The sequence below is a fragment of the Neolamprologus brichardi genome, chromosome 9 (genome assembly GCF_056152115.1).
Source record: "Neolamprologus brichardi isolate AB-2024 chromosome 9, ASM5615211v1, whole genome shotgun sequence".
NCBI classification, from domain to species: domain Eukaryota; kingdom Metazoa; phylum Chordata; class Actinopteri; order Cichliformes; family Cichlidae; genus Neolamprologus; species Neolamprologus brichardi.
This window is the reverse complement of record NC_142112.1, coordinates 12,607,615-12,633,943: the sequence shown is the minus strand read 5'-3', so window position 1 is coordinate 12,633,943 and position 26,329 is coordinate 12,607,615. Positions and strand designations below refer to the sequence as shown.

At 43.4% G+C, this 26,329-nt stretch overlaps 1 protein-coding gene across 1 annotated transcript in view; it reads left to right on the top strand.

Annotated features, from left to right (window-relative positions):
- Nucleotides 1-26,329, top strand: part of LOC102796224 (partitioning defective 3 homolog) — a 381,329-nt gene that overhangs the window by 288,643 nt on the left and 66,357 nt on the right. The window contains exon 21 of the mRNA XM_087845929.1: nucleotides 6,627-6,932. Within this exon, the coding sequence (XP_087702055.1) occupies nucleotides 6,627-6,932 (306 nt within the window). The remainder of the gene's footprint in view (nucleotides 1-6,626; nucleotides 6,933-26,329) is intronic.

Sequence of the window (26,329 nt, the reverse complement as noted above, 5' to 3'; positions counted from 1 at the left end):
CGATTCAAAATAGGAGTCATCGGAGAGGTGAAACAGATTAATTCATAAAGCCTGTCCCCTTTTTACCCTGCAATAAGGTAGCCATGGTCATATATTTAAAACTCTGACCTTGATGTGATTCATGCAGTGTATTCTTGGCCCGTGCTTCCTCGCTGATACAATCCATTTACTTTGCATAAAGCCGTTCTCCTCCATTGATATCTTGTCAGCCACTTATAGACTGAAAATGATGGAGAAGAGAGTACATAAAATTTAGACTCCATTACTAGAGCACAGTGCGCCGGACCCACTTGATGAAGAGCGGGATTTGTTTTGCAAAAAAAAATCTGGCAGATTGGATGCAGCTCGTGCGATTGGCTGCTTCATGTCCCATCATTATAACCTGTGGTCCGGCTGATATAAATCCATGTTCAGCTCAGCAGAGGCGGCCATTATTCTTTTTTGCTTTGTTTTTTTGAGCCACTGGACAGCGCCTAAGACAGCTCTATCTGATTGGCTCCTATGGAGAGGACCGTGAAAATACCCAGCACTCTGATTGGATCCCGGGCGTCTGTGGTTCTCATTCATGGAGACAGCTGTGGGGGAGCGAGGCGTGACAGAGAAAGAAGCATGGTTGCGGTGGCGCTGATGGAGCTTCTATCAGTCTCTGTGTTATCGCGGCACGTGTTCGCCCCGAAACGATGTTTCCCTGGCCAAAGTGTGGGAAGTGCACAAAGCCAACCTGACAATGGTCTTCCTTCATTTTTCTCTTGGACTCAACTCCATTGTCGTCTGTCTTTCTCTGCAGCTGCTGATTATGATGTCCATTCTCTCTTATCTGCTTGGCTCCGCATGGCTTCTAATCAGCAGCCAGCACTCCAGCGCCACTCTCCTTGTTCCCGCTCCCCACAACACAGCAGAGACTATCTCACTTTTTTCTTTCCTCTTCTTCTTTTTTTTCTTTCCTGGACAATGACCTGCTTCCTGTTGTTTGTTGTTACACTTCCTGCTGAGTCTCACCAAACAAAAACCTGACCCGCGCTTCTGAAGTAGTCAGCACAATTCACTTCTGACAGCAAACGGCAAATCCAAGTCTTTTATTTAACAAATGAAAAGTCTTTTTTATAATTTTGCTCAGCTTAAAGATACTTTGTCCCACTAAATGAAGATCCGAGACTTTAAAGTTCTTCTTTTCCTTCCCGGTGATCACAGTACCAGCGATATCGTTCCATTTTGTCGAACCACCTAATTATTTCAGTATCCTATTCGAGTCTCATTTGCATAGCGAGTTCAAAGGAAGCTCCAACCGGGTTGATTGGGATGGGTGATTACTTTTGTAATTATATTGATACCTACAGCAAGTTAATCCGATTATTAGCGCTGCGAATCAGGACCGCGGAACTCGAACAATTATCTCTGTGATTGCGCTACTATGTCGCGGGCCAAGTGTCAACAGAAAAGCTGCGCTATCAGAGCTTCGCGCTTCTCGCAGGCAGCTGCGAGCAGAGTCACTTACCGCGCTTTGATTAGATTCAGATGTATGCTGCACTCCGTCTGCACTTCAGAATAATAGAACACGTTTTTGATGAGGGAGTATTGAAAAAAAAATCCATTCAAGGCGGCTGGATGAGAAAGTAAGATAGCAAATACATTCTGTTTCATCCGCCGTGGTAACAATGCATATTGAAGAGGCATGGTTTCGAAACTTCCAAGCGTGCTGACTTCAAAATGAATGTAGGAGAGTAAAGACGCCCCCCCACCGCCAGCACCAACGCCGCCGCCGCCTCTTCCCATCTCCTCCTTGTGTCCTTTGGGGTAGATTAAAGATTGACAAACATATGGAGAAGGAGTCTGCTCGCTTTGTTGGTCCAAACAACAGCAAGCGCTGGATTAACAATGAGATTCACTCAGCTCGGGAGAGAAAGGACTCGAGCTGACATGTTGCCACCAGTTCACACCAGGACTCTCCTCCAGCGACACGAAGAGTTCAAGTAATTGCTTCACGCGGCCCTCTTTTCTCGCTGTTCAGCTAATAGTAACGGCGTCATTACAAATCCAGCTTTAGTTGGCGCGAGCACGCGGTCTGACAAGGAGAATAACAGAGAGAAAGCTGAAATGTTAAAGGGAGAGCGGCGTCATCTGGCTGACACATAATTTTGCTGAAGACACGGTCAGTCAGTGGATTAGGGGCTGAACTTTAACTGCCCTGAAAGCCTCCCCGCATTAGACTGTCTAGACTGTCTGTTCACCAGCAGGAAATGCCTTTCCACTCCACCGTTATGAAGTAAGCAGGCATCGCGTTTTATTTAAGAGGTACAAAAATACAGAGGCCCTCCTGGGATGGGCAAATTGTCGCTTCTTCTTTAGTTTCAACAGTACGCTTGGAATAAAAATCCAGCCGGAGAAGTAGAGCTTGAATCGTGTCCTTGGCGCGCCAACTATAAAAATGGAGTATGTGGAAAGAGGAGAGGAGAAGGCCTGGTAATTGGGGCTGTAATAATGTGATAGTAATAATGTGTTTAGTGTGGGCAGCACTTTCCTCAGTGTTAACATGCCGGGCCATTAATTGGCTAATGGAGTATATACGGTGCAGTGCAGGGGTGGCCTCTGAGGAGAAGGCAGGGGGAATGAGAGGACCTGGAAGCGGAGCAGCAGTCACAGGTTGCCCACAAAGAATGCAGTTAGCAGGTGTGTGAGGTTTCGGGGCTAATGAGCATATTAGAGAGCAGAAAAACGGCTTCACAGTTTCCTGTGGTTGTGGTTATATCGAGACTTGTTCAGCGTTCGACTTGCACCACGATGGCTCCCTGACCTTTATGTGAACTCTGTTATTGCAGTTATTTTTTGAATTGCTGAAGTACTACCAGCTATACTCTGAGCAAATATTCTCTATGTCACGAGTTACAAAAAGGCAGTTTTTGCGCTTCTGCAGTCGGCAGACGTTTAACGCAACTAAGCGTAGATTAGCGCAATTTCATGAACACAGCAGCTCAGAGTTGTTCACACTTGTTCAGGTTTGATACCAACAATAAATGGAAGCAATTTGAGAAACACAGGAGAGAAGAGAACAATCTAGAAGAGTATTTATAGATGACATTTGAGCAGCTGCAGCATTGTACACCACGTTCTTGTACATGGAATGATAATTTACAAGAAGAGTTTACAGATAACAACTACAGCACAGGAGTTGTGTTCTTCGTTCTTGTTTCTACTCCATATTTCGGAGTTTTTGTAGAAATTCAACTTTTTCACCTACTGTGTGACGAATGCTTATTTTTGTACCAATGGGTCGAATTATTTGAGACTTGTTCGGTTTTGAGTACCAATGGAAGTGCTCTGATGCGTCTGTGATGGTTTTGCCTGGAAAGTTAAAGGTTTTTGCGACTGTAGATTGGGAATTGTGTTTTCAGCCATTTTGCATGAAATATAAATAAACACAGGTGTTCCTCATTGCAGGAGGTTCTGTTTTGTTTAGTACAGAGCCTCAATTAGTGTGATTAGTAACAGCTGTGTAGATCTAATATATCATGTCAAAATCGCTCCGCTGGAATAGCGTTGGGGGAAAATATTGTATTTTGCGATATTTTATCGATACAAGGATATCGATAAAATATCGCCATGCATCTATTTTTTTTGTGATCAACATTTTATTGATTTAAAACGGGGTTGGGGGGGTACAGACGTATACAGCACAACTGTAAACTTCAGTAGCAAAGCAAACATTGGTCACAAAGCATAGGGACAGCAAAGAAAAAACACAAAAACACGAAGTTAAAACCAATGATTGCCTCTTCCAGGAGATAACTCTGGATGAGAAGATTTCCCGAGCTTCAACAGTCGTGGGTCGAGCTTTATTTAATTTTGCTGCGGTATGTTCAAAACCAATAACACGGACAAGACATCGTCTCCAGAATGATTCCATACAAATGTCAGGACTGAACCATTGCTTCGTAATAGTCTTACGTCTTAGTCTTGCATTGTATTTGTTTCAAGGAGATTTCAGAGGTATCATTAAGGAGACAAAGACCAGGATTGGGCCATGCATCTATTGATACAGACGCCATATATATGGATACTTTACTAAATACATTAAAATAATAATATCTGGGAATGTTACAAACAAAAGGGCTCATCTCATCCACCACCCTGAGAAAATGTTCGCTGACAAACATCCAAATCAGAAAATCCTAAAAGAGGACATGCTCTTCCACACATGCATACATACATCCCGACATATATACGAGCACCGGCTGTCAGCTCGTTGTTTTTAGTGATATTCCTATAGAACTGTAAATGTGCTTGACAATCTCATTTTTTAGCAAAAAAATAAAACTGCAGTGAGATAATTTTCTTTTATTAGATCAAACACATACTGACAAAGTTTAATCTCGAGGACATAATTTGCTGTTGGAAAAAAAAGCAATAAATCACAATATATGTTAGCACAATACTCAGCATATCACAAAATGTCGCTGTAACGTCACATCGTGGGTGAAGTATTGTGATAATATTGTGTTGTGGGATGTCTCTATGGTAAAAGAGGTTCGTGTAAGACATTTCACTCGAAGCTTCAAATTTCAAACACACACACACGCCTGTCAGTGTCTTGTTCCAGTTCATTCTCCTGGTTTTGCAAATATTTCCCAACATATTTTGATGTTATTCCATCAAGTAGTTGTTGAGGTATTTGAGTGTTTTTGCAGTGCCGGACGACACCGCAGTAGCAGAAACTGGAGACACATCAGTGTGTTTAAAGTTCATAATGCAAAATGTACATTAACGCACACTTTACATCTGCTACATTTCCAGTAGTCACGTTTCAAATCTCAGCTTGGCACAGAGAAAAGCCGCTGCCACCTGGCCACAGATGAAAACTCAACGCCGCGTCACAACCCAGCCTTTTTCTGTCCGACATCCAAAAGATTAGTCTTGCTTTGACAGCAGAGCAACAGGTTTGGATTGCTGATATGTTTTCTCCTAAAACACGCAAACAAATCTTTCCTACAACCAGACGAGCCGTGGCTTTGCCCATGAAAAATTAAGCATTAGATATGCTGAAATGAAAGCCTTTTTTTTTTTTGGAACACATTTTTATTACATAAAAGCAACAAAGTTACAACACAGAAGGGATGCAGATGTAATAAAGCCAGTGGCAGCAGCAGCATGACTCATAATTTTGCTGGTTTTGCTTGTTAAGATCGTCTTATTGAAATGCACCTATTAGCCTTATCCATGCTGGACTCCTGAGGCCTGGAGGAGAAGTCTCTCTCTTTTAGCTTGATGTCGCCAGTCTAGCCCCGGCCATTATCTCATCCCAAATGTCAATATTGCCGTTTTTATGAATCTGATTAGTCCATAAAATGCCAGAGGGTCTTGAGATCCCAGTGGACTTCCGTGAACCTGTGGTAACATCATTGTCTGGTCCTTCCTGGCAGAGATCTGACATCACTTTAGCCAGATGGCAGGTGAAAAGGCTTCTGGGATTTAGTGTCTTTTTTTTCTTCCCTCCCTTGTTGGACTTTCTGACAACTACACACAGCTAAGCCGATCATTTCCATTTTTTACCTCGTACAGAGCCATGCAAAAATACACCAAACTAGCTTCGGGGCTTTATAGATGACTGCACATCATGCAACATTGCATCAGGACTCCATCAAAATCTCATTCTGCAGATAATGCTGAGAAAATGGGATTTTGGACAGCTAAAAATAAACAAGGCGTTCTACGGGTTGGAAGAGGGAATTGGGTTAATCCAGCACTGAAAAATGGTGATTGTTTGAAATGTGATTACTGTTATTAAAATACACACACATGAGATGGAGACTTCTGTGGGGGGTGTGGGGGTTCTAGTTCCTTTCGAAACCTGCCAATCATCTGCGAGGAGCCGCAGTTGGGGATCAGAGGTCGGTTATGACCTGAGGTAAGAGGGAGACGTAGCACGGGTGGGAGGCAGCGTGCTTGTGCGTGTGTGGATGAGCGAGTTACCCCGCAGCACATACAACATCTGGAACCAGTGAGCAGTGCAGTGGCTGCTGCCAGGGTCACCACAGTGGGAGGTGCCCTCCCTCCTTCCTCCTCCTCCTGCTGTCCTCACCCCTTTTCCTCTCTTCGCCTCACTGTACAACCCTCTTCTCCCACAAAGCAAGCTCTCCTCCCTCCCGTGCAGCACCCTGACCGAGCCTTGTTAGTTGCAGACAGACGGGCATTCACATGGAACCCCTCTCTGACACAGGAAAGCCCCGTGAAAGGGGCTGCTCTGTGGAAGTGATCCTGCGGAGAGCAGCCGCATGGAGAGGAAGGAAGGGGCAGGAAGGACGTAGATGAGGCCTAACTGTTTCCCTCCTACCTTATTTTGTTAGAGGGCCGAGAGAAGAAAGCCACTTTAGAGGATTACCTCTGAGAATCTCCTCCTTATATATCATCAATATGTGAAAGTTTGCTGTAAGCTGCGTTGCTTTATCTCATTACTTCCTTATTATATATGTATGATACATTTCAGCTTCAGAAGCAGAATGAATCATTATTTGCATATCTTGAAATAACCTTTATAACTCAAAACTACTAAATCCTTAAAATATTTTGTTGCGTTTTTGCACACTAATTCAGAACTCCTGCCTGAAATTTTCCCTTCATTGTGTTCCCGACAGAATACAGGCCAAGACGCGGGAACTCCGTGAGAAGCAGGCAAAAGAGAGAGAGTACGCAGAGATCCAAGATGTCGTCAGCCGCACGTTCAGCTCAGACGAGGACCACACGTACGCCGGCATCGGATCGCTGTGCTCGTCAATAGACAGCAGCACCATAGACCCCTACAGCCACCCCTACCATCTCCCCCAGAGTCCTCTGAGCCCGCATCCTCCTTCCCTGAACCTTCAAGACAACGGTCCTCCCCTGGAGGCGCTGTACGCCCAGGTCAACAAGCCTCGCAATGGACGCCCCACAGCTCCAGACAGGTAAAGGATGCCCCAAAAAGCAGTGCTTTTTTTTTAAACTCCATATCTTTCTTGTTCATTCAAACGACACTAACTAGCATTGCGCCTTTGCATCAGTGTAGTTGCTTTACACCTCATCTATAATTTACACACAGTAATGTGATTGTATTTGTTCGCTTGTACTTGTCGTGGGTGACTCGTACTTTGCAGAAAAACAATGGATTTCACACGAGGTTTCACTGCACGCTCCGTCCCACAAGACATTCCTCCGTGCAAGCACCGAGGTGAAGGAACAACAGCAGATTATCAGTAATTCTCCATGTGTTACAATTCCACATCAAGCAGTTGCACTTTTTTTTCTTTCCATTACTCTGGGATCACAGGTAATACTCCATGACTTCTCACATCCCTTTCCAGACATGCACATTATACCGGCTTTCTAGACAAAGGAGGGAAGTCTGCTTTAATATAAATATTTGATGTGAAGACAATGCCATGTTTGATATTACTCTTTTAATAGGTGCCAAAAATCCAGTGTGAAGCCATCGTGTGTGTGTGTTTTAATTTGTTGCTGTGATTCAAAAGTAGAGTTCTTTTCTTTCTTTCTTTTCTGTTTATTTTTTAAATTTAAAGAAGAGAAGGCCTTGTGGGACAAAGCACGCAGTAAATCCCCCTGTGAAAATCATTGTAAATAAAAGTGGTTAAATATTGTTTGCCAGCTCAAAAAAATGCTAGTTTTTCAGCTCAGTTGTATTGTGTGTTTAGCAATCGAGAGTTCTCACCAGTCAGTGCGGTCACATTAGGAGCCTGCTATTCTCATGGTCTCCCGTAACCTTAGGGCGCTGGATAATTCCCACATCCTGTGATTGGCAGCTGTCACTTGGGGGCACGTGACCTTTCACTTCTAGGCACGTATGTGTTAACAGGGGATCCAACGTAATCACAAATCACTATGGCATATCATGGAAATGTAACTACACGTAGCCTTAACACATCCTGCAACTACTGTGAGTATGTTACATTCCTCCTGTGTGTTTCAGGCTACTTTTGCACTGCGTTTTTTTTGAATGGATCAATGGGATCAATTATTAGAGAGAATTGTCGTAGCTCACAAGTGGATAGTTTCAGAATAGATGTGAAGGAATGTACACAGAAGTAAAAAAAAAAACTGAAGAAAGTCTGACTGCAACAAAGGGTGGCAACTCAGGAGGGGGAAAAAAAACAGAAATCCCAGCATTTTATTTGATCCTCTCGTGGCTAGCACTGCATATAAAACACTGGGACACGACCACAAGGTAGTTAACAAGAAAGCACAAAGCACAAGCATCGTTGCTCGCCTAGGTTACGTCATAGGCTCAACCAAGTGTCGCTGTAGATCAGCTAAATCGGCTTTTAGTGTCGGAGGAGGCTGAACCAACTCCCTGTGTGTGTCAAAGGAGCTTGCAAAGAAAAGCGTCTGGACTTCTTTAAGTTGCTTGAAGACGTTTCACCTCTCATCTGAAAAGCTTCTTCAGTTCTAAGGGCAAATGGTGGGGAGTCCCAGATATAAACCTAGTGGGAGTATCCCCCCCACAGAGGGACAAAAGGACCCCCTGATGATCCTCTAATCACCTGAGCCAAGGTGTGAAACTGGGTGTGGGTCCCAATCAGCCAGAGTTTCGGGTGAGTTCGTTGTGAAACCTGGCCCCACCTTATCATGCGAATTCCTGAGGTCAGATGGCCCAGGATGTGAGTGGGCGTTAAGGCGTCTGGGGAGGGAACTCAAAACTGGATTATAGATGGCAGAGAGTTGGTGTCGTAAACCACCGCCTCTGTTCAAAGATGGTCGTTCACAGTGGACATAGATGGCTTCTTTCACTCCTTTCACTCAGGTTTCACAATGAACTCACCCGAAACTCTGGCTGATTGGGACCCACACCCAGTTTCATACCTTGGCTCAGGTGATTAGAGGATCATCAGGGGGTCCTTTTGTCCCTCTGTGGGGGGAAACTCCCACTAGGGTTATATCTGGGACTCTCCACCATTTGACCGTAGAACTGAAGAAGCTTCTCGGATGAGAGGCGAAACGTCTTCAAGTAACTTAAAGAAGTCCAGACGCTTTTCTTTGCAAGCTCCTTTGACTACGATGACCTGGATGACCGAGAACCTTTACAGACATACTCCCTGTGTGTGTCTATTTGTTTAAGGAGGAGGAATCTCTGTCAGTAGAGATGAGGAAGTTGTCTGTTTCCTGTGATCGCTGATTTAATCCATTTACCAAAACATCCATAGGTATGGATAAAAGCCACTGATTCATATTTTTAAAGTCAAGGTTATGTCTGCACGTTTCTACAGGTAGTGTTTTTGTAGTCATAGCAACTGCAAACTTCTTATGGAGGAACTGATGGTGAATAAAGAATGTTTGATTGGTTTTCAGCAGCTGTGTGTAGTCAGATCACAACATGCTGGTCAGTGATGCACTCGAGACGCTCCGTGCAGGGATACAGTGTGAAAGCCTCAGTGTGAGACAACCATGTGAACGACTTAACTGCCAGAAAAGGACATTTAACCATCAATCTGCTTATTGATCATCTCTGAGAAAGCAACTGTTTCCCTGTATGATGGGTCTGATTGTCAACTCTTCTGTCTTTTCTTCCTCCTTTCTCTTGTTATAGCGGTGTTTTGGACACATCTTTACATGTTTATCTCAGCATCTAATGCCTTCATAGTGGTGCTGTCACAACGGCACTGAACGGACTCACGCGCAGGCTCTAGGTCGTGAAAGCACAAGAGTCTTTATTATGATACACCAGGGGATTATTTACAAAAGTGAGGGGAAAGCCGGGCTCCGGGGGTCCACACACGAACGGGAAAGACGCCGAAAGTCACACACACACACACTCCGTCTACTCCTCACGCTCCTCTTCACACTCCAATCACTCAGGTAACACAGGGGTTGGTCCAGGGAATCTGTACACAGAGACACGAAGGGATTCCAAAGGAAGATCGCTGTGAAAACACTCTAGAGTTAACTGAGCTGGGGTTACACTGACGAGGGTCGGCAACGGTCCAGCGACGAGAAACACAGAGCTGCCATCTTATAAAGGAGCTGGAACACTCGTGATGAGCCACAGGTGCGTGATTGCGACCAGGTGCGTGGGCCAAGGGCAGGAGCCCACAGGTGAGCTCCGCCCAGGCAGAGGGAGGAGGGAAAGAGGGGAAGGGAGAGAGCAGGAACAAAAAAGAATATAAAAACATATGTAGCCATACTGAGCCGACCGGGTAGGCACAGGGACCCTGACAGGTGCATGTTAATCATAAATCCAAGCTTACAGTAAGTTTGGGGTCTGAGCCTTGAGTACTGATAGCACAGTATGGATTTTCTTCTATGTAGGGATGGGATTAGGCGTCGCAAATGTTGTGAATTGATTGGAAATGTGCACTCCATGTTCAACAGTGCATTTGTGTTTTGCACCTCTTGCTGCTTTGCATATCTTGTGTATTCCAGCCAAAGCTTGAATGCATGTAATATTTGCCTTTCTGCCTTTGAGAATAATAATATTCTCTGGTTCTTATTTCGCTCAGACGCTTTCTATTTGCAATTTGAAAGAAAAAAAAGAGAGCTAGCAACACATCTGCATTTCAAGACTCCTGTCACTTGTCTATCATAACAAACATAAACAGTAATTTGCATTTCTAAATTAAACTTAATGGAACTTTCATTGTCAAGAATAGGGCGCAGGCACAACATAATTTACAATCATTTCTGACTAATCCATGTATCGAGGCAGCGAGATTGGAGTGAGAACTTTTGATTTACCTTGCAGTTATATGACTTACACTTTCTTTCTTCACTTTTTAATCCTGACACTTCTGACACACCTCTTATTTTGGAGCATCGGCAGCGATGACATGAAGTTCGTGTATGAGGCGAAGAAAAAAAAAAGGAAAGAAAAGTTGAATATTGTTCATTGAGCTCGGCTCATTCGTGGATGTCAGTTTTCAGTATGAAAGAGAAGAATGAGCAGCATTTAACCCTGACCTGGATACTGTTACTTCCTTCTGAGGAGGCCCAGGAGAAACACACTGTGATCAAAGCGGCAGATTAAGGATCCTGTTTTACGCGGTTGTTTGAGTGATACTCTGACAGAGTTGAGGTCTGCGGTTAGAACTGCTATATAAAAAAAACGCATCATTGCCTTTTAACCTGATCAATTTCTACCACATGACCCTGTGCACTTCATAACAAAAAGCATCTGTAGTGTGGAACAGTATACACTGTCTAAAAAGATAAACACATTTATTGCATGTCATGCCAAAAGGCATGTTGCATAAGAACATTTTAAAACAAGCAGTTTATTTGTGACCAGCAAATAAATACCGGCAAGTAAATAATACTATATGTGATTAATACGATGTCAGAACTCCTGATTTTCATATGATCACTAGAAGCAAGGCACGGTTGCATAAATCTTGTCAGGAACCAAGAAAAGAGAATTTGGTTATTATTAGCTAAGACCATATGTACCAATCAAAATAAAGCCTACAAAACAAAACATATTAAATACTCAACAGAGACAGAACTTATATATGAACCTGCCTTAGCCGATTAGTCAAAGGAGCTTGCAAAGAAAAGCGTCTGGACTTCTTTAAGTTACTTGAAGACATTTCACCTCTCATCCGAGAAGCTTCTTCAGTTCTAAGGTCAAATGGTGGAGAGTCACACCCTGGGCCATCTGACCTCAGGAATTCGCATGATAAGGTGGGGCCAGGTTTCACAATGAACTCACCCGAAACTCTGGCTGATTGGGACCCACACCCAGTTCCACACCTTGGCTCAGGCGATTAGAGGATCATCAGGGGGTCCTTTTGTCCCTCTGTGGGGGGATACTCCCACTAGGTTTATATCTGGGACTCTCCACCATTTGACCTTAGAACTGAAGAAGCCTCTCGGATGAGAGGTGAAACGTCTTCAAGTAACTTAAAGAAGTCCAGACGCTTTTCTTTGCAAGCTCCTTTGACTACGATGACCTGGATGACTGAGAACCTTCACAGACACTTAGCCGATTAGTTTTCTTTCTTCCTTCACTCATTTGCGTAGCTTTGAAACAATCCTCATGCGTCCAGGAGTCTAAGTTCCCACTTGTCTGTTTAACATCGTCTCAGAACTTTAATCAAATTCAGTTCCATTCAGTTTTATTCATATAGCACACAATCGAAACAGCAGGCCTCAAGGCTGCAATGTAAAGACCCTACAGTAATACAGAGAAAACCCCAACAATCTGAGAGCACATGCCCAAGAGCAAGCACTCGGTGACAAAGGGAACGAAGAACTCCCTTTTAACAGAAAGAAACCTTCAGCAGAACCAGGTTCAGGGAGGGGCGGCTATCCACTGCAATCTGTTGGAGGTGAGCGGAGGGAGACGAGGAAAAGGGGTGTATAAATACACGAAGATTCAAAAGAGTTGAATCTAGAAGAAACACTCATTACAGCAAAATAGGTTTAATTAGATGGAAAATCTTTCTTTAGCTTCAGTAAACTAAGCAGAGCTGCTTAGTGGCCCTTTGGTTTGGTTTTGGGTGGTGGTCCTTTTCAGAGGAGTTGGTGTCCAGCTGCTTGCAGATCCTGTTTTCTGTAGATTTTGGTTTTGCGTCTATGACTCACTTTTACTTCTTGTTTTTACATACAAGTGCTTTCATTTAATGCCTTAATTCACCCGTGACTCTGCGCAGCTAACAAAGCTGCATACTTGTTTATCTACTACAGTTCATAAGACGAGGCCACAGCTGGAAAAATAGCCTGGGTATGCTCCCCTCTCTCTAATAGACCTTTGGTAATGGAGCTCTAATAGGAAGGTCACTGTGACTGTAAAGCTGGAATGAGTCAGACCTGAGCCTATAAAACCCTTAGAGATACGAGGACCCCTGGTCGGTGTGGGCGTCCAGAGATCCCGCCCGTGCTGTCGTATCAAGTTTTACTGTTCCTCCGTGAGATCACGGTACAACAAGAGCTCATTTGACAATTTATTACTTACCTCCATGTTATTAGACCTGGCAGCTCCAGTGCTGTTTTGACAATGCTGTCAGACTTAGTAAAACTGAAGGGCACCAATAGACAGCTGGGATTTATTTATGTTCAGTTTTGTTAACGCCTTATATAAAGTAAAGGTAAATATCATTTGTCACACTGCACACAGAGTAAATTGCTCAGCTTACGTGAGAGTGAGGCAGACGTAAACACCCGAACAGCGTTTCCTTTTAAGTTTGTTTCGTTTCACCTTATTAAAAAAAAAAAAAAAAAAAGGTAAGACCTAGCAAAATGGAATGACCTCATTTCTCGACAGGCGGTTGACAAGTCAACCCTTCCATCTGCCAAGGGACCGGGTGGTTTGGGTGACTGGAACTGGATGCTGCGTTTCAGAACGACAACCTGACAGGTGCCAGGCTCCACGGGGTTTTTGGGAAGCGGGCGTGAAACAAAGCATCACCTTTGAGAGTGCAATTTGATTGACTGCTGCTCCCATTACCCAGTTGACTTTCTAAAGCCTCTTAGAGCACGGGCAAGATAGAGTCAGGGAGACACAGAAGAAGAGGTGGTGGCGGTGGCGGCGACGGCGGGTGGAGAAACGATACAGCGCTTAGCTGTGCAAAGCCCTTGAAGTCCTCTGCAACTCAGCAGCTCTGAAGAGTTTGGCAAGCAAGCAGCAAAGAGAGGAAAACAACCCAAAGAAACACTCAGCGCCGTGTTTTCCTCCTCGCTCTCGCCGCACTGAAACTCAGTCAAATCCTCCACTTTGCGTGGTCGCGAAATTGAATTATGAGGCTGCTAATGCATTTTCTGCTGCTGATAAAAAGGTCAGGCTTTTCATCTCAAAGGAACATTTTCTGAGCATCCCCTCCCATCATTGCCTCGTGATTCTGCTCAAAGATGTTGACTTTTAATGTGGGAAACGTTGAGACCCCAGCGCCAAGTTGGTTCATAACCACAGGGCAGTGAAGCTGTTATGTCATTGTCTTCAGATGAGTCACAATCCAACACAGATGCACCATCTTCAGTTGTGTTACGTGCTGTAGTGTCTGAATGGACCGCTGGATGACTCTATTAGAGTAACGCAGATGAAGAGTAAGTTCTTATTGAACGGCAAAGCCCCCCCACCCCACGATGATCGCTGAATCAGTCTGAAGTAATCACTTTTTTATTGTTTGCTCTCTTATTTTGGCGACTGTAATTAACTCTACAATCTGCAATCAGTCTCTGTGATTTTTATAGTCTATATTTTCATTTAGACGCAATCAAAGCGAGATTAACAACACTTTCTGACTGCAACATCTGTAGCTTTGATTAAATCCTACCTCTCAATAATTCACTGGTAAACAAATGAATCTTTTACGACCCTTGTAACGGCGTTAAGGCTTTAATAACGTCTCGTGAGCCGCTAATAACATTTTCTTCGTGTCCCCGAGGGAGTCGGATTGATATGTCTAGCATCAAGGAACAGTTTTGCTTTAATGAGACACATACATTAGCTGTGACGAATTACGCTTTACTGACTTGCTGTTAAAGCAGTTAGTCACATAACGGTGTTTGGTTTCTTTTTGTCAGTCCAGTTTGAGTCTCAGAGCCTTGGAAGCATTTAGTCTCTGAGAAAAAATCCTTGTGAGTTTTCCATTCTTTTCCCTGAGTGTCTGTGTGTAGCTTTGATATTAGTGCCTCAGTAATTGTAAGGCGTATTCCCTGTTCCTTAATCTGGAATGTTAGGTATTGTTAAGAGCACTGAGGGTGAAATGGATGAGTCCTCGGGTGAATCCTCAAGGCGCTCAGCTAGCTGTACCCACAGGACAATCTGTGCACACAGCTTTTTAGACGTTTCAGTCCCTGTACGGCTTCGGAAAAGCCCCACGTAATATCTGTAGATAGGTTACAAAATGAGGGGACAGCTCCAACACAAAGACACACATTTGCGCACAGACTTTTGCCCTTTTCTCCCAGCCCGCTCTGTGCAGCGGCGATAGTGCAGGAGGCCTAATGCACCAAATGCACATCAGCCTTATCGCAGGGGTTTCCACACAGATAGCAATGAGTATCTCCCAGGCAAGGCAAGTGAATTATTTTCCTGGTCTGTTTTCATTCTTTTTTTTTTTCTTCTTCTTCTTCTTTTTTTTTTCTCTCTTTTGTTTTTAACCTACCACTTTGGAAAGGGCCCTGTGGGATGGATGTGATGAGATGGAGCGCACAGAAAGGCAATTTATCCTCCGTTTGTACCATTACATTCATTTAAGAAAGCAAACAGCCTGAAAGCATATCGAGAGAGAGAGAAAGAAGGAAGACGCGAGCGTGAGAGAGATATAGACCCACCTCACTTCAGCTCTACATCAAGTGGATCAAGCTGATTAAGGTTGCGCATGCAGTGTTTTATCAACGTCCTTCGAAGCCTGGAAGACATGCGTACAGTACCTAATGAATTTTCACAAGAAGATGAAAGGAAAAGAGGGGAGTGTGAGGCATACAGGGCAGACAGCAGAGAATATGGAAGGGAAAGGCTTAGAGGGGGGGCTTGTATATGGCCGGAGGATGCTGAAGCCTTGTTTGTTGATCAGTTCTAGAGGACCTTCCATTTCTGGCAATCACCAGCTCTAAATAGAGATTTAATCCATCGCTCCAAACTCCCTTGAAGACATCTAATTCCCGACACCGCAACCGACTGTACGGCACAGAGGAGATATTCACAAACTAGACGGGCATTTGTCAGGCCTGGCAAGTTTCCCTCTACAGTTTGGTATGAAGGTGATGATTTGTTTTGAAAATGTCACAGCGACTAATTGGGAGAAAGCTCCGAGAGAACACGCTGTTAGCAAACGTGGAATATATTTCTCCTGGAATTCAATCACTTAGAAATCCATGTTGATTAAATAACACGCATCGCTGTGTGTGCCTGTTATGGAGATCTCCGTGAGAAATTCTGCTTTTCATGTGATAGATAACACAATTTTGCAAACTGATCGTGGGTCCTCTCCACTAACATGCACTCCAGAAATAGATCAGGTGAGGAATGTGACGGAGAGGCAGGTGACTGCCGAGCGCGGGTTTGCACTGTGGACCGTGTCAGCAAGCAGGTGGCTCTTCATCCTCCTTCAGCCTTATTTCCATCTCTGCCTGTCACTACAAGAATTGCATTCAAATAGATGCACACAGAAGTGACCACAGTGTCAGCCAAGGCAAGACATTGAAGTTGTTCCAGGTTGCTTAAGGCTTGAACTCTTACTGTAAATATAACTCGTGAAAGAAAGGGAAGCAAAACTGCCCGGTTGTGGAAACAAGTACCGTAATTGTCGGGCTATAAGCCGCTACTTTTTGCACAAGCTTTGAACCCTGCGGCTTTTAGTCAGGTGCGGCTTTTCTATGGATTGTCCATGATTTTTGTCATATCGTAAGAGGATTTGTTTTATTTGTTCCGCTGTTGTACGGCACTACGTTGCCTGGCGGAAGGGTATGTGATCAGACACAAAGTATCGGGGTTCAAGAGTGGTAAGTTGGTCACATGTCCATCCGCCAGGCAACGTAGTGCCGTACAAGTAGCGCGAAAAACAAACTTCAAAGTAGCCTACGCGTTCAGCGGGAGGTGTGGATGATGAGCGGCAATAAACTTGCGAAAAGCAAGATATGCTCAACTCCACCGGTGGAATCTGACAGCGTGGAAAAGTGTGAAAACATCCATGATCACCAACGGATTTCGAAGGGCTGGACTGCTGCATGATGGAGGAGAGGAGGACACCGCCACGGCCCTTCAGAGGGTGTTCGACTCTGACACTGACAACGAGGATTTGTTTGGTTTTGAAAGTGACAACGAAGGAGAGAAGCGGAGAGTGGATGACGAAGCCATCCTGAGCCTGTTCGTATCTGACACCGGAGAAGAGGACTTTAGTTTAGGTTTTAGTGCGCAGGAAGAAGAGAAAGATGGTGGTGAATGACTGACTTTTCTTCTTGTTAAAACTGTGTCACTGCGCCTGAGCCTAAAAGGTAGTCCGAATCTATTTTTCTGGTGTGCTGTAGGTTATTGTTATGTACTACATTTGTTACTCGTTTATGAAGCACAGTACATGTTTTGTACTTGTAATTACCGCTACTTGTACATATACCTAAAAAGTTATGCAAATATGTACCCCTAACTTGTTTTTCAAAATATTAATAAAAGGGGTGTGTCTCCAAACAGCCGTCTCTTTACTGACAATTCCCTTTGTGCATATTCTCTTACATATGATAAGTCAACATTGAAACACCTGCGGCTTTTAGTCAGGTGCGGCTAATGTATGTACAAAACTGGATTTTCCCCTGATTTTAGCTTGTGCGGCGAATATTCAGGTGCGCTTTGTAGTCCGGGAAATACGGTAGTTAATAGCTTTCTTTTGCTGCTGTGTGTTCATCAAAATCCATTCGAATAACAGCTGCAACTTAAATACTGACTAATAAGTGTGGTGTGTATTGTTACCATGTTGGTAATCTATGAGATTAAATCCATAGTCCCAACACTGTGTCCTCTGTAAAATCTTAATGTCGAAGCTTACCTTTACCTCGTCGTCTCTTTGTAATGCGTGACATTATAAAGAGACGACTACATGAACATGAGAAAAAACATACGTTTAGTTGTCTCCTACATCAAAAGCCAGACTGTGACCTACATGCTGTTTTCCAAGTGGTTCCGGTGTTGCAGCTGTGCCAAGAAGTCAGTCCGTTCTAATCAAAAGCCGGTCAGTGTGTACAGGGGCACGTAATTAAATTTACCTTAACACATCTGAGGCAGGGAGCAAGTGCTCTCAGCACAGAGCAGCATAAGTTCCCTCTATTTTAAGAGCGGTATCCATATTCCTTTATCATACTACGGCATTGTCATTCCAATCCCCGTGCCTTGAACAAGCTTCCAGTGGCAAATCGGATCTCAGCAAAACCCTTTGTAATTACAGGGAGCTGAATGGGTGAGTACGTCCCAAATCCACAAGACCAGCCAGCGACACATTCCATCTGTCTTAAGCCTTCTTCCAATATTTGAGATTGACTCATGAGGAGGTACTGAAATAGTGCACAGGACCATTCTTCTTCTTCTTTTTAATGTCTGTATGAACATTCGGTTAAGTTCTGTGAACGTTTTGGACACAGTGTGGGCCTTCACATTCAGTCTTTGTAACTAATTGTGAATGGTGCATCATTTTAATTAAGAGCGTTTGTGTGTTTAAGTAATAATATGAAAATGTTGGACAGACAACTTAAATGTTGTCTTATAAAATCAATTATTTGCTTTGTTTTGATAACACTTGTTGGATAGCTTACACCATCTTTTCTAACGTAGGTATCAGGTTTTCGTGTGTTAGCAGAGTGTATATCTTGTGGTTATCGAGTGAACATGGGACTCATTTCCTGACTGTTACTCTGTGGTCCCATATGTGCAGAATTTGAGAAAAAAATAAATAAAAAAAGGAAGAATTTACTAGGGAAAGCCCAGAGGCTTCTCTGTATATGTTACAGGGCAGTGATAGGGCCCGGACTGGACTTTAGGACCCCTTTAGCAAAAAGGGACAAGTGCTTCATTACCTGAGCTGGACATGTTTGAGCTCACCGTGGGACCCGATAAAGCCCCGTGGAGGCCACCACACATTTCTAATGCCATCAGCGTGCCTGTAAAAATGCTCTTAGTCCCATTCAACAGAGTAATGGCAGCACACAGCCTTGTCGGACCGCGGTAATGGGCTCATGATGTCATTGCGGATCATCGCAGACCTAAAGGTCTTAGAGCCTGGCTTGTTTTCAAAGAAAAGCGGGCTGTTTCAAGGGAATCGCATTAGCATCCCTCCGTTTCCACTGTAGCAACTGTGGTGGGGTGGGGTTTGTTTGTGCCAAAAGAGATTACTTGGGAAGTTAATAAGCAAAGGCATTTTAACCTAGTCAGACTTATTGAATTGGTTCACTGATTGAACCAAATGCCATGTCGGTCCCAAGCAATAAGCTCTGTTATTCCTCTCCATTGTCCTCTTGTCTGGAACTACACAGTCAAAGTAAGAGTAAAAATACAAGGAGACTTTGATTTCACTCATTGAGTACCACTAACATCTAGCTTTTTTAGGAAACAGACAAATATTTTTGCTTTAAAATTTCAATTCTGTCACAATGGGCATTTTCGCTCTCCCGTCTCTGTCTTAGAGTTTGATATCGTGGTGTTATTGTTGCCCATTACCACTTAAAAACATGTGCAACTGTGGCCTCTCATCGCTCCACTATCTTTTAGCTTTACAGCTTTTATGGCTGATGGTCTGTAAGCGTCCCAGTGAGATGTCATCCTAGAAACACTTGTCTTCTCTGCCATGGTTAAACATAAAGAATAATCCCCATCCTGCAGTTATATGGCTATCATTAAAGGCTCACCGCCAGGCCGACCTGCAGTTAGTTTCACCACGGATAATGGCCGTGTTTTAGTGGTAGTCAGGGACGTCGATTAAAATCCACAGCTTTTTTTTATGACCTTTTGTAGGAAGTTGTGATTTATCTCTTGCATCTCAGCGAAGGTTGACTACCTAACTACTTTATAGTTTTCTGTAATGTTTCTGTATAATGTTACTCTCATAATCATTGCTATAAACAGATGTCTGTGTATTAATATTTAGATTTATTATTTCTGTCTGCTCTGTACCAGGACTTTCCTTTTTCATTTGTAGATTGCTTGTAGTGCGAGAAGTCCAAACCAATAATGCTTGAGCAGACAAACAATCCTTGATTCTAGTGGAAGGGCAAGCTGACACATCACATGTAAGAAGGAGGGACTTGTTTTGAAAGGAACTAATTTGCGTGGGATCTCTCTGGGTACTCCGGCTTCCTCCCACCGTCCAAAGACATGCAGGGGCAGCACGGTGGCAAGTAGAGGTGGGAATCACCATACAACTCACGATACGATATTATCACAATACTTAACGCACGATACGATATTATTGCAATTTTTTAAAAATATTTTGCGATATTCAGATTCTGTACATAAAGGTAAACTTTATCAATATTCATTTTATCTAATATCAAAGTCTCACACTCAGTCTTTCTCTCATTTCAGTTTTATTGTTGACAAACTGAACGGTTTGTATTACAGTCTAGTCCAACTTAACTGAATCAACCATCTGGTACAATTATAGCTATTCTGAACTATGCAGTTTATGAAAACTATGCAGCCCCTTCAGCAACTGAAGAATTTGAAAGTAAATTAAAACAAAATATAATTTTACATTAAATAAAAAAGTTTTAAACTTAATTAAAATAAAACATGTCTTAAATTAAAATAAGTAAACTGTCATGTTTATTGCTGCCAAAAAAAAAAAAGTTAAACACATTTGGACAGTGAAGGAATGTCAGGATTCTTGCTCAGAAAAAGGATCAACATGCTCTGAAGTCAGAGCATGTTCTAGTCCACGAAAAAATTGTTTGTAACAAAATATCGATTTCTGCTGTCCCTGTATCGATACATTATTAGCAAACAAAATATCACGATACTACACAGTATTGATTTTTCCCCCACCCCTAGTGGCACGGTGGTTAGCACTGTTGCCGCACAGCAAGAAGGTCCTGAGTTCAATTCCACCATCAGGCCGGGGTCTTTCTGTATGGCGTTTGCATGTTCTCCCCGTGTTTGCGTGGGTTCTCTCCGGGTACTCTGGCTTCCTCCCACCGTCCAAAGACATGCAGCTTGTGGGGATAGGTTAATTGGAAAATCCAAATTGCCACTAGGTGTGAATGTGCGAGTGAATGTGAGTGCGAATGGTTGTCTGTCCCTGTGTGTTGGCCCTGCGACAGACTGGCGACCTGTCCAGGGTGTACCCCGCCTCTCGCCCTATGACAGCTGGGATAGGCTCCAGCGCCCCCCGCGACCCTGAAAAGGAGAAGCGGAAGTGAATGGATGGATATTCAGCCTCTACGGGACACACTACGGGTGTCAAACATAAGGCACAGGGGCCAGAATTGGCCCGCCACTGGTTGGCTATGGCAAATGTGAAGGAAGGCACAAATTTTAACCTTGTTTCTGTATTTTCAGTCCTACGCCATGAGTAAGTAATAGATAGACAATAAAATTAGAGAAGGTTGCTATTTTTTCACTGTCTACTATAGATTGGACTGTCTGCTCAACGAGCTAACAGAACCTTTTCTGTCATTTTACACATTTATTTCTTGTAGCATTTCTTCATGTTGAAAATACTGAAAAACTGAGACGTGTTGCTGAAATTTCAGTTGTTTCCTTTATGTTAAAATATCTCCTGTATTAGACGTGCAGTTAAACTTCTTTACACCAACAAAAAGATCCTCTGATCCGGCCCACTTTGGATCAAAGCTAGTTGTTTGCGGCCCACAGTGTAAAATGCGTTTGCATACAGGGTTTTAAAAGTCTTTATCGCAATAATTTCACAGTTTTGCTATTTTGAGGGAAATTTTACATTCATGCGATGAATAAAAAACAGTTCCTAAATTATGCTATTCAGAGGTGCACAAACAGACCAGTTTGATCCACAATTTAAAAAACATGCATCTGTTGTAGGATCACATTTACACTATGGTTATGTTATTTGTCTCACTGTGTATCTACATAATCACATTATATCTCAGCTGACATCTGTTTCACAGCAGAATCGTGTTAACCTGTCATCTGAACCATGGAATCATCCTGGCATCCACTGAGATCATAAACTGTGAGACAAAGAGGTTAGACGTGTGTCATCGGTCATGGTCGCGTATTTCTAGCTCTTTTACATTACTATCAGGAGACAGATTCAGGTTAGTCAGGAGTTTTTTCATCTCTTTTGCAAGTTTTCTTCGTAAAGAATAAGAAAAATCTTTCTACATGACATTTTCAGAACGAACAAGAATGTATAGTGTTGCTATTATCAGCAATAACTTTGAATGTTATCTGTAATTTTCATTTTGTAGAAGACTTGATGCATTTCCACAAGGAGATGGAGCAACATAAATTGATAGCGAAATGTCCAACCCTGAAGCTAAAGTGGTTTATTTAAGTGATTTAAAGCGAGCGAATGTCTCTTGTCTCTTGAAAATAACATTTCGTACACGGAGCAAGACAAAGATGTTCTAAATATGATCGTGATTTTTATTTTATTTTTTAAGTGTGGCGAAAGGGAAAAGGGCAGAAAATTTGAATTATAACAAATTTTCCTTCCCCTTCATTTCACCTGCGCTCCATCATTGCGGAGTCCTTTCTGCTTCGTTAATGTTCCTTTTTTCCAACCTTCATTCATTCTTATTCTTTTTCTCCCACTTTCCTGATGCACGCTTCCACTCCCTACACTACAGTCTCCCCCCCCTCCCCACACACACACTCCGTCTGTCTTTATCTGTCTTTCGCCCCCATTTTAAACCAATGCCAGGGATAGTGCACAAGCCCCAGCTATCAAGCTGTAATGAGCATGTTCACTAAAGCACTGATTCATCAGAACAAAGAGAGGCAGAGAGAGCGAAGGAGGAGGATGGATGACAAGGGGGAGAGAGAGACTCTGGAGTGTATCCTTGAATGGCTTTGGACTGTAAACCCCTACTGCTTCCTCCTCCTCCTCTGGCTCTATTTTTCCTAATAGCCTCTTGGGCTATTTCTGGTCCCCTTTTTAAATGGGAGGTGGGTGGGAGTGAATACAGTGAACCAAGGGTGGAGGGGAGCATTTGTGCAAGTGTGTGTGTGTGGGGAGGGGGTGCTTGGCCCTGCTGAGGCACTGAATAAGCACTCTGACTCGCAGCAGGATCAGTGGTAGCGGTGGTTGGGTTGTGTGTGTGTTTGTGTGTGTAGGGGCTCTCTGTTTCCACTGGAGACGAGAGAAGAGACGCATACGCACGCACGCACACTCACTCACACACAAACCCCACAATGTGGAACCTCCAAAGCTGATTAGTCAAACTTGTGATTTCCAATTTCAAACCCGCGACACAAATCCCGCACTTAATATTCATGCAGAAAGTGGTTAGGGCTCCTTGCCGTCCCACGCTGCCGTTGGGCTGTGGGTTAGGTGGCAGCTGGGTGGGTGAGTGTGTGGAGGGGTGGGGGGGCGGTGTTTGAGTAAATAGAGAGAGGGAGTTGCCTTTTAATCAGCTTAGTTAAAAGGAAGGAGATGATGAAAAAAGAGGATGACAGGAGAAGAGAAAGTAATGTTTTTTTGTGGCTTGATTGGGTAGGTGGGCCGTTGGTGAAAGCAAGCAGCCCACACACACACAGACAGGGTGGACCATGTTATCAGGGGGTGCAGAGTGACAGAATGAAACCCCTGTCTAAACAACCACCCATGTCTTGTTTTGTTTATTGTTTTTTAATCTTTTTGACCAATGCAGACAGCCGGCACAATTTCATCTTTAATGGGGCGCTTTACAGCACGTCTTTCTCATCTTTTCCTGTGTGTGTGTGTGCAGTTTCTTTGTCAGGGTGCACATTCAAACATTAACACGATTACAGCCGACGTCTGACAGATGCCATTTCTATTTTAGCGAGGATGATTTCAGTGGCGCAACTGTTTGCTCGACTCCCCCGCCTGTGTCTTTTAACCTTGTAATCAGAATGGCGTGCTGCGTCATCGTTGCTCCCAAAACACAGGCAGAGGTGGCTAGAAAGAAGGCGAAGTGTGGAAAGAAAGAGTGAGAGCGGTTAAATTGTGAGCACGGGATGCTGAAGTGGAAAGTAACTAATGATCCGTTATGATTTGATTTCTGCTGTTTCTTGAAATCAAATTTTAACCTTTGTTGGAGGATGAGTAAGTGGTTACATCACCGGGTGGTGGAAAAAAAGCAAAGACAAAGAGAGGTAGAAGACAAAATTCAAAGACAGATAGATCACCAATGAGTCCCAGCTCCTGGAGAGAGAAAAAGATCGTGGTATAGAAGAGCGTTTTGACCTCCCACGCCTCGCCGTCGAGGCCGCAGTTGTATTTCCATCCCATCATTCATCCGGCCATCGTGGAGAGGTGCAAGCTGTATCCAGTCCCCACCACGCTCCATAACTCAACCGCTTTTCTCCAGAGAGGTGTTCGCTAAACACCGCCTCCCTCCACGTCTCCTCCTCCCCAGCTCTCATCGCACCCATCGGTCTGTCTTTAAAACAACCGTTACAGACATAAAAGGCAAGCAGTCCGCAACCCTCTGCTGTAACTCTCCACATATCTGCGAGCCTCCTCCTCCTCCTCGTCTTCCGCGCTGGCCTTGGGGAGAAGAATGCAGCCGACGAGGATGCTCCTCGGGGAGGCTTTAGGAAAAATGGCAGCGATAGAGTCTACAGGGGCTATAATTCACCAGGCAGGCTCCATGATGCTGTGACACGGTTATTAGCCATATAAATTGGAGCTGTCAGTGTGTCATTATTGCTCACATTCATGTGAGACCATCCCTCTTTTTTTGTTTACTTATTTGTTTTTAACCAGCTTTGGCCTCAGATGCTGAGAATACTTCCTTTTTTGTCTTTTTTGTATCATGGCAGAACGATTGATGCCTCTGGCCAAAATACTTTCCTTTTGTTGTTAGTTTGCTTTGTTTCCCCCACTATCGGAATGAGAATAAAACACGCACACATTGGCACAGTTACAGGACATAGATGTTAATTAGGTGGCTGTGCGCCTGCAGTGTGTTGACAGCAAGTAAACACAATGGCAAAGCCTTCATGTGTCAACGTTGTTTTCTGGAGGTTTACTGGAACAGCGTTTCCAGCGTTACATCACTGACTGATAAACAGATAATTAGCGTTTGTGTTATTAGTTTTAATAGATAAGCATCTTATTATACCTGTTAACACGCCTGAGGAGTGAAGGTTAATGAATTTACCTTTGTTAGATTCCAAATGACATTTTTAAAACATTCAAAACATATATTTTTAATAGAATTGTTTCTTTTTTTTCCCAATATCTTTACTGAGAAGAGAGAAAATGCCACACTTGCTTGTTTATTTGGCTTGCTGGTGATTCTTAAACAACACAAAAAGAACTAACAGAAACAGAGGAAATGATGTAATAACAGATACGACTTTTTTTAAAGGGGCTCTCAATTGAATTTTAATTGGCTGACGAGTCAGGAAGAATACAGTTTGACTCTTCCTATATTTGCCACATTACGGGTTTAGGACATTTACCTGACAGAGATACAGGTGCAAAATTACAAGAGTAGAAACATTTGTCCTCATTTACAAATGCCCGTGTGGAAATTTAAATAGTAGTGTCGAGGGGGAAGACAGTAAAAGGGGCATCTTTCCATAGTGTTTTCCACGTGCTTCCATGTTTCACACCTACTGGCTGAAGAAGATGACAACACTCCATGAGCATTTTGCAGCACAAATGAACCAGCTGCTCGATGAGAGGCTAACTTAAGGCTGGACAGTCCTGATTCCAAGGATTCCCAGAATCCCATCCAACTGCCGTCTAATAACCTGGCCACAAGTGACCATGTGGTTAGTGCCTCAGGCAGCAGAAACTCTTGAAGAGAAGATGGCCATAGTGATAGCAACATCAGAAAGAAGGACCATATGAAGCTTCAAGCACCGAGGACTCGGAGAAGAGCTTGAGAAGATGTGAATGTAACAGTGGTCCCAGTTGTAACTGGAGAACTCAGTGCGGTGACCCCAAAGTTATGGGAGTGGCTCCAGGAAAACCCAGGAACAACATCTGAGATCTCTGTCCAGAAGAGCGCAGTCCTAGAACACAGCAAAGACAGCGCAGGTCCTTCAGGCTCCCACGGCTCTGGTAGAGGACCCGAGCTCGAAGGATAAAGACCTCTGGGGCGACAAAGGAATTTATTTATCTAAGAGAAAGAGAGAAACACATCTAAATGGCACACAGGCTAAAATAAGGGGGATGTTGAATATCGATTCCCCTGAGATTCTTGAGTTTTTTTTGTTGTTTTTTTTAAAAAAAGCTTTTTGAGTCAAAGTTGATAAAGACTAGCAGGCTACGAGAACAGCTGATCTTTCAGCCCCAGGAAAAATCCAGATTCTACTAAGTTTGTTAGCTGATCTCAAAAATAATGGCAACATTGCATCTACGCTACATCATACAACATGTATGTTGTTGTATCCTGTACATTACCTTTACATTCTTGTTTGTTCATACATTTTGCTAAACAGTCATTGTCATGTAAATCTGTAAATACACATTCATAAAACAGTGACACTGTTGATTCTGTTCTCTTATACAACAAATATGTAGCTACCTTGAATATGTGCAATTTGCACACAGATTAACACACTGTAGGTAAATGAGGGCCATTCTTCTTGATTGAACAAAAGTAACACAGCACTTAATTGCTCCCATTTACACACGGAGCACAGTTCTCACTTCGGTAAAATATCAGCTCAGATACTGCGCCTTAAACAATTAATGCTAATGTTGCCTTCACTTGTGTGAAAATGTTTGCTTGATGATGACGGGTTTTGTATTGTGACTCT